At 41.3% G+C, this 14,892-nt stretch overlaps 1 protein-coding gene across 2 annotated transcripts in view; it reads left to right on the top strand.

The window, feature by feature from the left end:
* Window positions 1–14,892, top strand: part of LOC311245773 (DNA repair protein XRCC1-like) — a 122,285-nt gene that overhangs the window by 29,935 nt on the left and 77,458 nt on the right. For both annotated transcript variants that reach the window (XM_084335753.1, XM_084335754.1), the window contains exons 7-10: window positions 728–840; window positions 9,122–9,284; window positions 11,082–11,325; window positions 11,761–11,877. In XM_084335753.1, coding sequence (XP_084191879.1) covers window positions 728–840; window positions 9,122–9,284; window positions 11,082–11,325; window positions 11,761–11,877 — 637 coding nt within the window. The remainder of the gene's footprint in view (window positions 1–727; window positions 841–9,121; window positions 9,285–11,081; window positions 11,326–11,760; window positions 11,878–14,892) is intronic.

Below are 14,892 nucleotides of genomic sequence, written 5' to 3'. Positions count from 1 at the left end.
TTTTTTTTTTTTTTTGCCAGGCGACCGATTTTTTAAGCCAAATATCACTTCAATCCTATTAAGTTAGTTCAAGTTAGTTATTCATTTATATGTGCTATTTATGAGAGGGCTAACTTGTTGCAAAATAATAATGATAATAATAATAGCCTCATTAAAATACTATTGTTGCTTCGGTTGTTTTCAGCGTTTTATGTGCATAATCTGTTATTTAGTTTGAAATGTTCGTTGAAATAAGTAGATTTTTCGTTTTTGTTTATTTATTAAGTTAATATAAAACCATATAGTCACATTTTAGAATACAATAGAATAGAATTTTAGAATACAACTAGAAACACTGTCCTGGCCTGCTTCTAAGTTCAGTGGCCTGACAAAAAAAATTTAAATAAAAAAATAAAAAATAAAAAAAATGTTTTTTTTTTATTTATTTTTTTGTTTTTTTTTAAATCATCTCGCGGCCCATCCGTGGCTGCTCGCGGCCCACCTTTGGGTCGCGACCCCGACTTTGGGAACCACTGGTCTATGGTACAGTGCCAGATTTTACATCCTGGTGACATCACAACTTTGGAGGTTCTCCCTCTGATGTCCAACCTTAGGTGCAGGTGGTGAGGTTCATCACAAGTATGAGCTTGAACTATCCTGGGACACAGGAGGAATAACATGTGAATTCTTGAAAATGGGTGGCATTCCCCTTTAACATCAACCTACCATCTCTTTGTCTCTCTTATAGTGTCTCCTCAGAATGAGAAGCTGAGCTATGCAGCTGCAGCCCTGCAGTCTGGCGGTGGCTCCTCAACCACAACCTCTACCACAACCTCTGTCTCCACCGCTGCCTCGCAACAGGTTAACAAAAAGAGAATTGTAATACATTAGTTTCTGTACAACACAAAGTAATCAGATTACAGATGCCTTTCTAAAATAAAATGGAGGATTGCTTGTTTTAATCAAAGACATATCGGAGGGCATTTAGACACTAACATCTAGATAAATGTTTCATTATGCCATTTCTTCTTAGCTTGCATCCTTACTGCCATATTCTGGAGTTAGTTAACTTCTACATTGTCTGGTTTGCCAAATGTACTGAAATGTATCCACTTCTTTGGAGAATATGAACCATACTACTCTACACTACTATACTACACAAACTAGGGCTGCAACTAACGATTATTTTGGTAATCGACTAATCTGTCTTATTTTTTCGATTAGTCGACTAATCTAACGATTATTTTTGTCACACCCTCAATCTCTGTTTCCTGTGGGCATGGCTCCTTCTCCAATGCATGTTTTACCTCACATGCTCAAGTCTGCACACCTGTGAATGTCACCCTGTTGTCCAGTCCCTCTGCCTTAACAGTTAACTTAACATAACATGATGATCCCATAGCAAATTAAAAGAATGACTCATGAAACATTTGAATTTGGATCTTAAGCAACTTTAAATCAAAATGTATTTGAACAATACAACAATCACTCATAACAAGATAAATAAATTAAATAATACAAATTAAAGTGGAAGTGTTTAAATAACCAAAAAATATATATAGCAGACTTCTTAGCTTAACATCCCAGGGAACTAATGGGATAACTGGGGATGTTGTTTGCTCCTGACAAGAGTCTCAAAGTCTGGGGTGATGGTAGACAAAGCATGTCATTTTTTTATGACTAATCGACGCAAAAATTCTGCGTCAACGAGTTTTTATGATCAACGTCGTCGATTATGTCGACTAATCGTTGCAGCCCTAACACAAACTACATAACCCCTCACCCTGTACCATCCCCTCAAATCTCTTAGGCATATCTCCTCCCTGCAGCCTGGGAGGACCTGAGCTCCTCCTTCCTAAACACTGCATTTTTTTCTCATAAGGCCTAACAAAATAAATAGTTTGGTTCCTGTTGGTTGTCAGTTAAGGCCATGGGTAGGTAGGGAATTTATTTTATAAAAAAAATTCCCACGCGACTCTGGATAGGGAATTCTTTTATTTTATTTTTTCTCGACAACATGGATGTATGTACTCTGCCAGCATGTTTAATATCCATATACTAAAGGTTAAAATACAAAGACACTGTACTACAAAAGTACAATGTACAAAGGTAGTAGTATTAAAAATGCCACCCCTAAATACTACTCACTAAATATCCCGACGTCAGAGAGCTGTGCAAATATTGTGAAATACTTGCTTTTTATATATTCTCATTATTGACATGGACTGCACTTTTCTTTACTAAGATTTAATAAAATTGTATTGTAAAAAAATATATATATATTTTTTTACAAACTCATCAAATAAATTTGGGTCGCACATAAATCGGCAGGGTCGGTCGGCAACCGGAACCAAACAATTTATTTTGCATGGCCTAACATCCATAATATCCATTCTTAGCTGCTACAACTGCTCCATGACTTATGCCTTGTCCACACGTATACGGATATTTTTGAAAACATATATATATATAAAAAAAACACATACATGTATTTTCTCTGTTTCGGCCTCCCGTCCACATGAAAACAATGGAAAACTGAGTTTGAGTTCACTGAAAATGAGCTTTTGGAAAATGTTAACATCATGACTAATGGCCCTGTCCACATAATATATGGATATTTTCTCTGCAATCAGGACCACGGAGAGATCCCTGCAGCCTGCCGTCAGTTCATATGAGAGAGATCTTCTAAAACACTGTTGGTGTGGACAGGAATTATTTTGAAAGCAGGGCGGGTGAAAAATGCATTTTTAGAAACATCTGTGTACATGGCATTAGTCTTATGCTCTGCCACACTTTTTAATTTAGATTAAAGCTGGATTATTCTAGGCGGTCAGGTGGCGTAGCGGAGATTGCGTTCGTCACCAACACCGGAGACGCTGGATTCGCCTGTTTGAATCCAGCTCACAGCTCCGGCGTTGTCACCAGCTTGGCTGGCCGTTCACACTAATACAATTGGCTGTATTAGAGGGTGGGAAAGCTGGCGGGGTGGGTCCGGGTCGTCGGTTGTAAACAGCGACTCCTACAGTTCGGTCGGGGCACCTGCTCAGCGCGGATAGGATCTAAGGGGGGTAGTGTGATCCTTCCACACGTTACACCCTCTCAGTGAGAGTCCGCGCTGCCAGGTGAAAAGAAGCGGTTGATTGGCTGGACGTGTGTCGGAGAAAGCATGTGATAGCCTCCACTCTCCCAGACCGACTGTGGGGGGTAAGTGCGCAGCGACCAGGAAGGGGATTGGGAATTGGCATAACGACTAACATTGGGATGGGAGAAAATTGGAGGAAAAAGGAGGGGGAAAAAGACCAATAAAAAAAAAACTGGATTATTCTGATTATATTACGGAGTAATCCAGCAGAATATATTGCTGGTTAAAATGTGTATCAGGTCATCTGTAATAGATTATATTTAGAAAAATCTTTCCACCACTATCTACCGTAGAGTAGGGATGGGTACCGAATTCGTTACTTTTGAGGCACCGAACCGAAACACGTCGGTACTACCGAGTATCGAATCAAGTGAGAAACCGAGAATTTTTTTTTTTTTTTTTTTTTAAATCTTTATTTTATTTTTATTTATTATTTTTTTTTTTTTTGTCAACGTTCACACGCACAATATATGCTTACCTAGGATTTGACTTGATTCAACAACAAAGCAGTCGGAGCAATGACAAGCCGAAAACTGTCTTTGGATTTTTTTTTTATGACTGAGGTAGGTAAATAAAATTTCTTGAGACTAAAGTACCGGGGGAAAAAAAGTACCGGTATCGATTCACAGGTACCGGTACCGTATCGGTTCAAATGTGAAAGGTACCCATCCCTACCGTAGAGGTTCTCTTTTTTCCCCCTTACTCTTAACCCTTTCTCTGCCACGCTTATATCCATCAATGTTTGATCACTGCCAGCTCTATTTGTCTATGGAGATGTTCACCTACTTTGCAGGGCTATAACTTTTTAAATTGTATTGCTAAATTGACATTACTATGGCCCATTCAACATCGATTAGCTATTGTTCAGGGTGTAGGAACGTTTTACTTTTTCATTCACACATTCATATAAAAATACTGTCTAGAGTATAAATATGTTTTTACCGTTTTCGGCAGTAATTCCTAGAATGTGAGATATAGCCATTTATGCATATATTACATCATCAAATGCAGTTTGCTAGCGATTGACGTCAGATTAAAAATTTAAATTGTACAAGGTCCTAAACGTCATGACTCATCATCTGATGTTGACCGGGGGGGGGGGGTCGTTTATAATGCAATGACCGACGTTAAATGAATCATGTAGTATGGGTGATATATTGATCATGGCAGTTTGTATGGATAATAATAATCAAAAACGCTGAAACTCACTGCAGCTTCCTCGTAGCGATGGGGGATGATACTGGAGCAAAAAGTTCGCTATTATGGGATGTAGATCTAGATGAACCATTTCCGGGTTGTATAATAAATATATACGTCCAAATAACGTTGTTTATTGAGTTATGGCAACCGATCGATTATCCAGTGTGTCAAGATGGAGTCCCGGGAGCGATCGCGAGTGGCGGACGGAATAGGAGGGACACCAAGCACTTCCGGCCCCACTTACCCACTTTCGGTTTGTCGATCGGCCACCAGGTGGCGATATTGAACCGTTGGAGAGTTGAGTGGAGATCCCCAGCACCCGTCAAGGATCCGTCGGTGAAATATGATTACCTCAAAGACGCTGTAAAACGTCATTGGCAGATTACGCATGGCGAGGAATGACGTCTTAACACGTCATTGGCGATTAAAGGGTTAACAGCTTGAGTGCCAGCAGGGGTCGCAGGATTTAGCGATTGAGTGCCAGCGCTCTATTCAATGAGAGTGCGAGCACATTTGCGAACGCATAAACTATATCTTAAATTATGGCTATGTGTCTAATACGCCCGTCGCTTATCAATGACTTGCTTGCAGTCAACATTGTCGAAACGGATTGTTTTTTTATCGGTACATTTCCGTTTTATACCATTTTCAAAAACGCTCGTTCTTCGAAATGTCCAGAAAAGAAAAGTGCAGGAAAAGAGCAGGAATCGCAAATAACTTTGTCATTTTTCTGCCTTTATGAATAGTTTTCAAATAAACGCTAAATTATCGATAGTATATGTGTACTTATGCACGCTAGAGAAGCGGGCTGAAAAATCGATTATCTTATTTCCTGATCAGCACACACACGTTGATATATCTGTGAAAAAAGCTCTGATTATCCCAAGACTGGTAAAATAGATTCCTTACCTCAGATCAGATGTTCTCCAAAAAGATTATTCCAATTCCTGATCGCCATTCCAAATATCGATTGTGTTTATTGATCCAACGCTGGGTGCTTGAAACATATTCCACGCTGTTCTGAGGGACCACAAATACTGCAATCGGCTCGGATTACATGCCTGACAAGTAAAATGTGGATTCCGGATTTTCTTTTCCCCATGCGTTTTCCTTCAGTCCAATCCAAAGGGTGCATTACCATCCGGGAGACAATAGGGGGCGGTATTTTCCCTGTTCGAGCTCAGAGAGAGTCCCAGTGGTAACGTGAGGCTAGATTGATGAAAAATGAATGGTAATCGCTAATAAAAAAAAAAACTATTAATAACGAGATTTCTCATCGTTGGCACTGAACGGATGGCATGAAATAACGAGAATTCTTGTCGTTGGCACTCAAAGTGTTAACACTTTGTATGCCACTCACGACTTTTCTCGGGTTTACCCCCCCGACCGTTGAATGCCACGTCACGAGTATTCTCGTTTTTTTTAATTTATTATATATTTTTTTTAGCGATCTGTAATCATATTGCATCACGTGAGCCTACCGTTGGGAGATCCAGGGACCGCCGGCGCTCAGATGTGAAAAAAGCGCCCCCTATGGTCTCCCAGATGGTAAATCACCCTTTTGGAATGGACTCAATGAAAGTGAATGGGAGAACGGATTTCTGACTCCACATTTTACTTTTCACTGATGCAGCCGGGGTCTACCAGAGTTCATTCTGGAGCCTCTGAGCCACGGCGAATATGGGTTATACTGTACACACGATGGATCAATACAATTATCGATTTTTTCGAATGGCGATCGGAAATTGGAATAAACCATTTGGATACCATCTGACCTCAGGTAAGGAATCTATGTTATCAGTGTTAGGATAATCAGACTCGTTTTCACAGATATATAAGCGTTTATGTGATATGTGATATGGCTGTTTTGACTGTAAAAGCCATGAGGAAATAAGAGCAGCGATTATCAGCGCGCGGCACGAGCGTGCGTGCGCACACATATACTATCGATCATCTAGCGTTTATTTGAAAACGATTCATAAATAGGCCGACAAATGACAACGTTCTGGAATATTCCAGTAAAAGGCGATTATCATAGACATGGGTTGTTTTTTCCGCGAAAACGGGTGATTTTCAAAATGCTATCAAACGGAAATGAAGCGATAAAAAAACAATCTGCCTTGACAATGTTGACTGGAAAATGATTCTTTGATAAGCGACGGGCAGATTAGACACATAGCCATAATTTAAAACATAGATTAGGCGATATTAACGTTAACATTGGGAGTGGATGGTGGCATTCCAGCCGGTAAAAAGGTAAATACGGCTGGCGCTCAAAGTGTTAAAGAACACATTTGGCCAATCACTTCTATCTGAGTGTATATATATATATATATATATATATTAGAGCTGGGCCGTTAACGGCGTTAACGCGAGACTAGTATCGCGCGATAATATAATTGACGCCGTTAATCTATAAAAGATATATATATATATTATTATTTTTTTTTTTTACTTTTTTTTTTAACCTTTATTTACCCAGGGTAGGTTCGCTGAGCACAGATGCTCTTTTTCAGGAACGCCCTGCTTCACATTCACACAGTTCCATTCACACCTGGGAGCAGGGATGTGCACAGGACTTTAGAGGGGCAGGTGCTCAAAGGCTGAAAAGGGCACTATACCTGTGTGTGTCTTAACCGAGCGCGCATAGCGCACAAGCCCGATTTTTAAGGACCCTTTTCGGGCGGGGGCTCACTTATCCTTGAAAGACACTTTTATCACTGACTTAAAAGGCCCATACATCTCCATAAATGTTCAGGGGGGAGGGAATAAGTGCTTACCCTGCAGACCCCAAGAAGTGCTGTATATTCTGTATTGTTTAATATAAATGCATTTTTTATTCCAATCCCGATTTGTATTTGAGATTCCCAAATCCCATCGGACTTGACTTCTTCGTGTCCCTCAGTGAGTATAATACCAGCATTCAACTGTATGCGCCACAGCGGTTTCTATCATCATCATCATCACCACCCACGCTATAAAATATATAGGTCCGCGGAGAGGCACGCTGAGGAGGCCGTGCAAACTGCAATGGAATATGGGGCATCTCTCTCTCTTTACCTAATATTTTGATTCTATCCTGACATTTTTCAGTTGGAAGGGCAGTCTATATGCTTTTTTTTCAGAAAGGGCACTTTTTTTATGAGGCTCAAAAAGGCAGGTGCTCAAGCACCCCTTGGGCTCTATGTGTGCACGTGCCTGCCTGGGAGCTGCCCAGTACAACCACAGTTGACACCATTGGCCACTCAAGGGCACTTCAGCGGTTGGTGTTCCTGCCGGTCCCGGGGATCGAACCGGCAACCTTCCGGTCACAAACCTGCTTCTCTAACCTTTAGGCCACCGCTGCCCCACGGGCTGAACTGAATTGAGTGACCTGACTGGTTTATGGGAGTTTAACACACATGCTGGACTGAAAATGAATTGTTTGTTTTATGAAATGTTTGCTTATGATTTGAATTGAATCCAATACATGGACATTTTGATTTTGAATTGAGCATGACTCTTGAGTGGTTTTTGAATTCATGAAAAGGTAATTGATTGTTACATTTTAGCAAACTAACCTATGATTTAGCTTGCTCAGTAGTCTAGGCCTACTATTAATTAAATTATTTGTCTACCTTTATGTGGTACAGTCTTATGCCGGAGCTATAGGCCTAATTAACCAATTAAAAAGGTAATTTGATTTGCATTGGCAGGGTTTGGCCCTGTCTGGCACCCAACGGGAAAAATATTATAGGCACTATAAGTAGACACCGCTACATAAAACAAGCTGGTCTGCCTGAGTGACTGGTGGAAGAAGGAGAAATAGAGATTGGACTGATTGAGTCAAGCCATCTCACATAGTTCAAGTTTGAAATGCTTCTTTCTGTTTTGCTCCTGAGAGTGTGCTAGATACTGTACTGTTCTGTACTGGTAATATTATTTATTTGTGTTAACTTCTGAATAAAACAACTTATTAAACACAAGTACATCTTATTGAACATTATTTTGATATTTCATTACCAATTATCAAATCAAAACAGCTTTTTCAAACAGTCTGTAATGCATTTTTGAAACGGGAGATGGGCTCATGGTGTAATGGGCCACCTGGCCTGAGAAACGTAAGGAGGAAAGAAAAAGTAAGGACTTACTTCTGGTCATTATTTGGGTAGAACACACATATTTTGAATGCCTTCGGCAGACTTTTTTATTTTTTTGAGCCATTTTAATCTAGATTAATCTAACCTCTAATATATATATATATTGTCTTTTGAAAATTCTACATTTGAAATTTGATTTTGAGTGATATAATGCCATCTAGATGTGGGCTGACAACAGTTGTAAGTGCTGAACACCTGTTCTCCCAATGCTGAATCTCATTATGCTAACTAATAAATTAAATAATGGTACATATAGTATTTGTTATTTTGCTGGGGATTCCCTAGAGCTCCTCCAAGTTCCCCCGGTACCTGCACTGATAGTTCTCCACTTTGAAGCTGACTTTGACTTTGTCTGACTTGCCAATAATTTGTTAGCAGTAAGTAAATGTGCTAAATAACTCCCAAGGACAATGAACAACAACAACAACAAAATGTCATCTTCCCCAGACTGTAGCCATGTCTCACAGGCTGGAAGATGGAGAACCTTGTTGTATTAATCGTAAGGAAGTCTAATAAGGAGTTGGTTCTGCTTGCAGTGGTTCCATCTTCCCCATATGCTCTGTGCCTCCTTCCCTGAGAACCTAGCAATCTGAAAATGTCCCTCTTTATAGAAGAAACAACGTTGATGATTTTCTTTTGTTCTTCCTCTATTTCTTCATAGCCTCCAGCAAAAAGAAAGTTTGAATTCAGTAAGGAGCGCCAATCTGCCCCCACTCCTGCTCCGTCGAAGAAAACCAGCCCCATGGCCTCGCCTGAGGGAAAAGTTGCCACCCCCAAACCCAAACCCAGCCCAGCTAGCACCCCCAGTCCCAGTGCTGCCAAAGGTGATCATGTACACACAACCTTTACCGCCTCACCTCTGTCTATATTAAAGGGATAGTTCAGAATTTTCAAACCCTACCCCTATTTATTACTTACCAATGATGATGTTGATCAGTAGAGTCCCTTCTCAGCACAATCCATTCTGTTCCTTGTACTAGCTTTTGGCTAGTTAGCCACAAACGAATGCAATGTCAATGGGGTCATGCTCCTGTCTGTACAAGCTGACTAAAGCTCACTGAAATCTATTTTGAGCTAGAATGAGGAACCGAATGGATTGTGCTGAGAACGAATACTACCAATCAACATAATCATTGGTAAGTAGGAAATGGGGCTTGGGTTCCAAAAAGCTGAACTATCCCTTTAAGTTATATATTAGTTGTTATATCACACTGAAGAATGTTATATTTAGGGCTACTGTCTCCTAGTTTGGATAGTTGGCTTATAGTTTTTAGAGGTCTTTGAAGATGTTCGGAAACAATTTGTGTTTTATGCTGAAAAAGTCCATAGTCTTTACTGGCATATAATAAGCTCATCTCTGGCATCACATCACAAACGTATTCACGATATACTTTAGTACTAGATAAAGTCTAGAGGTTGCATTCATTTGTGGAAGGACAATTAAATATGCAATTTTAAAGCTTTGTCGATTAAATATAAATACAAATAAATAAAATATTTGACTAGTCTGCAGAAATTCAGATCAGTCAACTTGCAATTTGTTGTACTATGAGACAATATGCTGATCTCACGGTATGATAGGTAGATAGATTCAGAAGTTTTCTGATGACTCTGCGATAGTGGGATGTATAAAGGACGGTGACAAGAGGGAATACCGGGAACTGGTAGTGGACTTCGTGACATGGTGCGATAAAAACCACCTGCAGCTAAATGTGGCGAAGACCAGGGAACTGGTGGTGGAGGAGTGCACCTGTGACCCCTGTTTCCATCAGGGGAGTCGATGTGGACATGGTTGAGGAGTACAAATACCTCAGTGTTCACATCGAACTGAACGGGTCAAAACATGCAGGGGTACTGTACAAGAAGGGCCAGAGCCGACTCTACTTCCTCAGAAGGCTGAGATCATTCAATGTCTGTACAAGGATGTTGAGGATGTTCTATGAGTCGGTGGTGGCGGGCGCCTTCTTGTACGCTGTGACCTGCTGGGGACTGAGAGCAGGGGACACAAACAGGCTGGTCAGGAAGGCCAGTAGTGCGGTTGGGGTGGAGCTGGACTCCCTAGTGAGGGTGGCGGAGAGGAGGAGCCTTGCTAAGCTCCAGGCCATCAGGGAAAACCCCTCCCACCCACTATATACAGACTTGGCTGACAGGAGGAGCATGTTCAGTGCTAGGCTCACACTACCTAAATGCATCACTGAACGGCACAGGAAGTCCTTCGTTCCAACAGCCATCAGACTATACAATGCATCACTGTGCCTCACTGCATCACTGAGCACAGAGTGACAGTTACCATCTTCCTGGACCCTTACTTTTGAAACAGCACTGTGCAATACTACACCTACTGTAGACCTCAGTATATTTTTACTGTATTTATTTACTGTATATTTTATTCTATTTTTATTCTATTTTATTCTACTCTTATCTTAGGCAATTTGTTTTGTTATTCTTATTCGTGACCTGTTCTGTCTAAATGTTGAGCGATTTGCAATGTCAAATTTCCCTCGGGATAATAAAAGTACCGGTATTTCTATTCTATTCTATATGATTTTACTTGTATACAAATCCTCTCCTCAGTCAGAGCCTCTCAGATATTGTTCTAACTGTCGTCATAATCACCCCAGCCCCACCAGCCCAGAGGACCTCTGAGCAGAGGAAGGAGAGCCAGTCCAAACACCAGCCTAAGGCCAAACCCCACAAAGACAAGCCCTTGAGTGCTGAGCAGGTCCCATTTAACCGGATCCTGGAGGGGGTGGTGTTTGTCCTCAGCGGCTTCCAGAACCCCGTCAGGGGGGATCTGAGGGACCAGGCCCTGGCCCTGGGAGCCAAGTACCGGCCCGACTGGACTCCAGATGCTACACACCTTATGTAAGTCACATGCTGGGAGGAACTCTGTGAGAACTGCATATGTATGAGGTTTCATTTCAAAACATATCTCCATTTGGGGGAAAAGCGTTAAGTTTAGTGCTCAATGTTTAAAATGCAAGCAATTGCATTCTCTTAAATAGTTCTAATTTGTGAGCGAAGATGCTGAAATAGTTCATTAATAAGTCTTCACATGCTCTACACTCAATCATAATATGTTACATCATATCATAATCTTATGTGATCCCGCATTTGTGAACTGATAAGTTGTATATTCTATTATAAAAAAAAAGACCACTACTGCAAGAAATTCAGTCTTACGATTGTATCTCAACGTATATTCTTCATTGCAAGAGCAGTGTATTGCCGCCAGCATCTGTTTAGTAATGTAACCATGCACACGTGTTTGTCTGTGTCTTTTGCTCTATTTGACTTCAGCTGTGCCTTTGCCAACACCCCCAAGTATAGCCAAGTGAAGTCAGCAGGGGGCATCATCGTACGGAAGGAATGGGTGTTGGACTGTCACAAGAGGAAGCAGAAGATCTCCTACAAACGGTAATTAGAAGAGAAGGGTGGTAAAAGCAATCAAAGAAAAGGAGACAACCATAGATCAGTGTACTACTGAATCAGATCAGTGTACTACTGAATCGGCATCACCTATTCCTCTCAGTCATACAGACTGTGGGTGGTGTTATGGGCATCTAGTTTGCAGAAGTGGCAGCACATCCATCGACTGCAAGACAATTCTACAAGGCTTGAGTGGTTTGGCTAGAAGAAGAGGTACACAGCAAGGTAAAAAGACCATACCAATGTCAATTTGACTTCTCGCCATTGCCTGGCGATTGTTCTCGTCTTTAACACATTGGGTGCCACGCCTTTTTCGGGCCCCATCTAGGGCTGTCACGGTATGACATTTTCTCACCGCGGTTGTGCGTGTGGCTCATCACCACGGGATGCGGTGGTACCGCACTTATAAAAAATATTAATACATTTTTTTATATACATATACACTTTTTATTAAGACATGCAAGTTTACTCGTGATTGTGATAAGAAAATAATTTTAAGGTCGTAGGAGTCCCGAAACGTTCAATTTTTTTTTTTTTATAATCTATCCATTTGTCCCTCAACATTCTGAAATGTGATAAAAGTAGATTAGGGTGTTGCCTTGTGATGCGTTGTGGGATATAATGGTCCACGCAAGCAGCGAATAGTCAGTCACACATCCCTTCTCCAAAGTTTGCAAAACAAAGCTAACGTTATCCAGTTGACATTACAGATCATAATAGCTATCAGTGTTTCCCACAGGATTTGTGAGACTGTGGTGGGTGAACCTTGGCCCCTCTAGGGGGGTCCGGGGTGTTAGATTCTGATCAATCGGCCAGTATCACGTCTTCATCTGTTTGGCTTGTGTAATCATCTCCCCATCTGCGTTGTGTTTTATCTCTCCGACGTCTCATACACTGGCTGATACAATCCTTATCTCTCCCCGTTAGTGCGATCCGCAAACCATAATAATTTTCCACCTTCGTAAGAATTCGACATCTTGACAGCATACCTTTCTTGAAAGAGCGTTGTTTATTGATATAAACAGAAGCCTCAGCCCAGATGTTATCAGATTGTATTTTCATTGCTATCGTCTCTGCTGTTATTCAGTCCAATGGTGGTCAGGCCTGGTCGTTAGCCTGAACCATCCTCGTGTTAGCCGAAGCTAATGATGATGTGTCATTTCCCCCCCCCCCCCCCCCCCTCTCCGTGATGAGAGGAGAGAGTCTCTTCTGGTTTCTTCCCTCTTAGTCTCAGTCAGATTTTAGTCTGCCCCTATCCGGAACCACTGTTCGATTTATAGATCTTCGTCATAGCAACGACGTCCCGCCCCCCTTCTGGTTGTCATGCGACGCGCTGTCATGACAACTGCTAATAACCTTTCACACCATTAAAAACATCATTAAGGATGTCACCCCTCTCCCTCGCTCTGTGCTGCTATCAGCTTGTTGATGTACTGGGGAATTCAAAACATTCTGCTCTGCTCAGTGTAGTGCTCACTAACACCCTGCTCGCTCTGAACCACCGTCTCCTGCTCACCACCACCGTCAGCCTGCACATTTCGACCTCTGCCCCGACCCCCTTTAGATGCTCTCATCTCCCCCCAATCTATACATCACATACATTGAAAAACACCCAAAAACACCCGTTTCCTTCAGGGGGCATGCCTTTTTTTTGTTGTACATTTTAAAGTTAAATGCATCAATCTGGTGCACTTTGAGAGCAAAATAAAGAGGCCAGATCTATGATGAACTTTGTGCTAAAAGCACAAAATCAACTAGACCAGTGCTTCCCAATCCTCTCCTCGAAGCACCCCAGCCGTTCAATGTATTTGTTAAATTCCACCATCAGTACACCTGATTCAACTTAACTAGCCCTTTAGTTGAATCAGGTGTGCTGGTGGTGGAATTGAACAAATACATGGAACGGCTGGGGTGCTTCGAGGAGAGGATTGGGAACCACTGGACTAGAGCATACATTTGAGCCATCAAAGAAATTAAGCAAAAGTGGTTACCGGTGTTGAACTGGTTTATTTTTTAGAACATAAAAAAATGTACTCTATTACTATTACGAATACTACCACTGCCAATACTACTAGGGATGGGAATTGATAGGATTTTATCGATACGATTCCATTATCGATCCTGCTTATCGATACCTGATCAATTTATAATTTAAATAAATAAATTGGAAATGCAACAGAACTACATTTACATTTACATTTAGTCATTTAGCTGACTCTTTTATCCAAAGCGACTTACAAGTTCTGTACGACAAGCCATCAGGAAGGGCACAACTCTATCAGCTGAGCAACTATGTTCATCAAAGTGTTGAGTGCTACAGTGTAGGTTAGTTTATTAGGACAAGTACATGACAGTACGGTTAGTTAGGGTTAGATTTTTTTTTTTCTTCAGATAATGGTTGAAGAAGTGCGTCTTTAGTCGACGGCGAAAGATTGGACGTGATTCGGCTGTCTAACTGGGGTGGGTAGTTCATTCCACCATTGTGGGGCAAGGACTGAGAATAGGCGACTTCTCTTTGATGACCCTCCCGGAGCTTGGATAGGAGTAGGTCTGAGGCGGCCAGAAGATGCAGAGCGTAGGGGTCTAAGCTGGTTAGAATAACAACATGCAACTTGACATTTCTGATTGTCATTTATTGTTGAGCCCCCATGTCAGAAAAATACAAAAACTGTAAAAAATAAAACATTAACTATAGCCTACACTTAAATACAATAATGTATTTGAGATTCTCTTAAAATGTATTTATTTTTTTATTCTTAAACTAATTTAATCTATTGAATAACAGGTCGTTATTCCTCTGACTTCTGTCTCTCACACACAGACAGACAGACAGACAGACAGACAGACAGACAGACAGACAGACAGACAGACAGACAGACAGACAGACAGACAGACAGACAGACAGACAGACAGACAGACAGACAGACAGACAGACAGACAGACAGACAGACAGCCTCCCTCCCTCCCTCCCTCCCTGGGCCCCTGTCCTATAAGGTATTGGCT

Source organism: Notolepis coatsorum (assembly GCF_963971535.1).
Source record: "Notolepis coatsorum genome assembly, chromosome: 19".
NCBI classification, from domain to species: Eukaryota; Metazoa; Chordata; class Actinopteri; order Aulopiformes; family Paralepididae; genus Notolepis; species Notolepis coatsorum.
The sequence above is the reverse complement of the archived record's forward strand: the minus strand, read 5'-3'. Positions and strand labels throughout refer to the sequence as shown.